The 995-nt window shown below is 67.4% G+C and overlaps 1 protein-coding gene across 1 annotated transcript in view; it reads left to right on the top strand.

The window, feature by feature from the left end:
• Positions 1–984, top strand: part of LOC104829788 (coronin-1B-like) — a 2,348-nt gene extending 1,364 nt beyond the window's left edge. The window contains 4 exon segments of the mRNA XM_010564243.1: positions 1–247; positions 458–577; positions 649–753; positions 835–984. The exon segment at positions 1–247 is cut by the window's left edge and continues 11 nt beyond it. Coding sequence (XP_010562545.1) covers positions 1–247; positions 458–577; positions 649–753; positions 835–984 — 622 coding nt within the window.
• Positions 985–995: the final 11 nt, after the last annotated feature.

Here is a 995-nt window from a genome sequence, read left to right as displayed (position 1 = left end):
TTTGGGTTCGGTGGGGGGGAACGTGGCTGAGGTGTGACATCCCCCCGACCCCTGCTCTCGCCCAGGTTGCGACAACGTGGTGCTGATCTGGAACGTGGGCACAGCGGAGGAGCTGTACCGCCTGGAGGGGCTGCACCCCGACCTCATCTACAGCGTCAGCTGGAGCCGCGATGGCTCCCGCTTCTGCACCGCCTGCAAGGACAAGAGCGTCCGCGTCATCGACCCTCGTCGCGGCACCGTGGTGGCCGTGAGTCCCTCCAGGGGAACTGTCACCCTGCCCTTGTCCCCAGGGTGCCATCCTGCCCTGGTCCTCGGGAGGAGATCTCCCAGTCCTACCCTTGTCCCCTGGTGCTCCCCACTGTCCCCGTGTCCCTTGGGTGCCCCTGTCCCCTGCTCCTCCTTGGGGGGCCGGGACGGCGCCTCTGCCCCCCCCCCCGCCCGGGGTCCCCCCCCCCAGGAGAAGGAGCGGGCACACGAGGGGGCACGGCCAATGCGGGCCATCTTCTTGGCCGACGGCAAGATCTTCACCACCGGCTTCAGCCGCATGAGCGAGCGGCAGCTGGCGCTGTGGGACACGGTGAGGGGCACCCCGGGGGTCCCACGGGACTGTGTCGGGGTGCCCCACGGGGCTGACGCGCTGCCCCACAGGAGAATCTGGAGGAGCCCATGGGGCTGCAGGAGCTGGACTCCAGCAACGGGGCTCTGCTACCTTTCTACGACCCCGACACCAACGTGGTCTACGTCTGCGGCAAGGTATGGCCCTGCGGTGCCCCAACCTTGCCCACGGGTGTCATCCCCCCCAAGCCGTGGACCCCGCTAACGCCGTGTCCCTAGGGTGACTCGAGCATCCGGTACTTTGAGATCACAGAGGAGCCGCCCTACATCCATTTTCTCAACACCTTCACCAGCAAGGAGCCCCAGCGGGGCATGGGCTGGATGCCCAAGCGCGGGCTGGATGTCAGCAAGTGTGAGATTGCCAGGTAGGCAAGGGGACA

The sequence above is a fragment of the Haliaeetus leucocephalus genome, unplaced genomic scaffold, assembly GCF_000737465.1.
Source record: "Haliaeetus leucocephalus isolate CR32 unplaced genomic scaffold, Haliaeetus_leucocephalus-4.0 Scaffold177, whole genome shotgun sequence".
Classification (NCBI taxonomy): Eukaryota; Metazoa; Chordata; class Aves; order Accipitriformes; family Accipitridae; genus Haliaeetus; species Haliaeetus leucocephalus.
The sequence above is the reverse complement of the archived record's forward strand: the minus strand, read 5'-3'. Positions and strand labels throughout refer to the sequence as shown.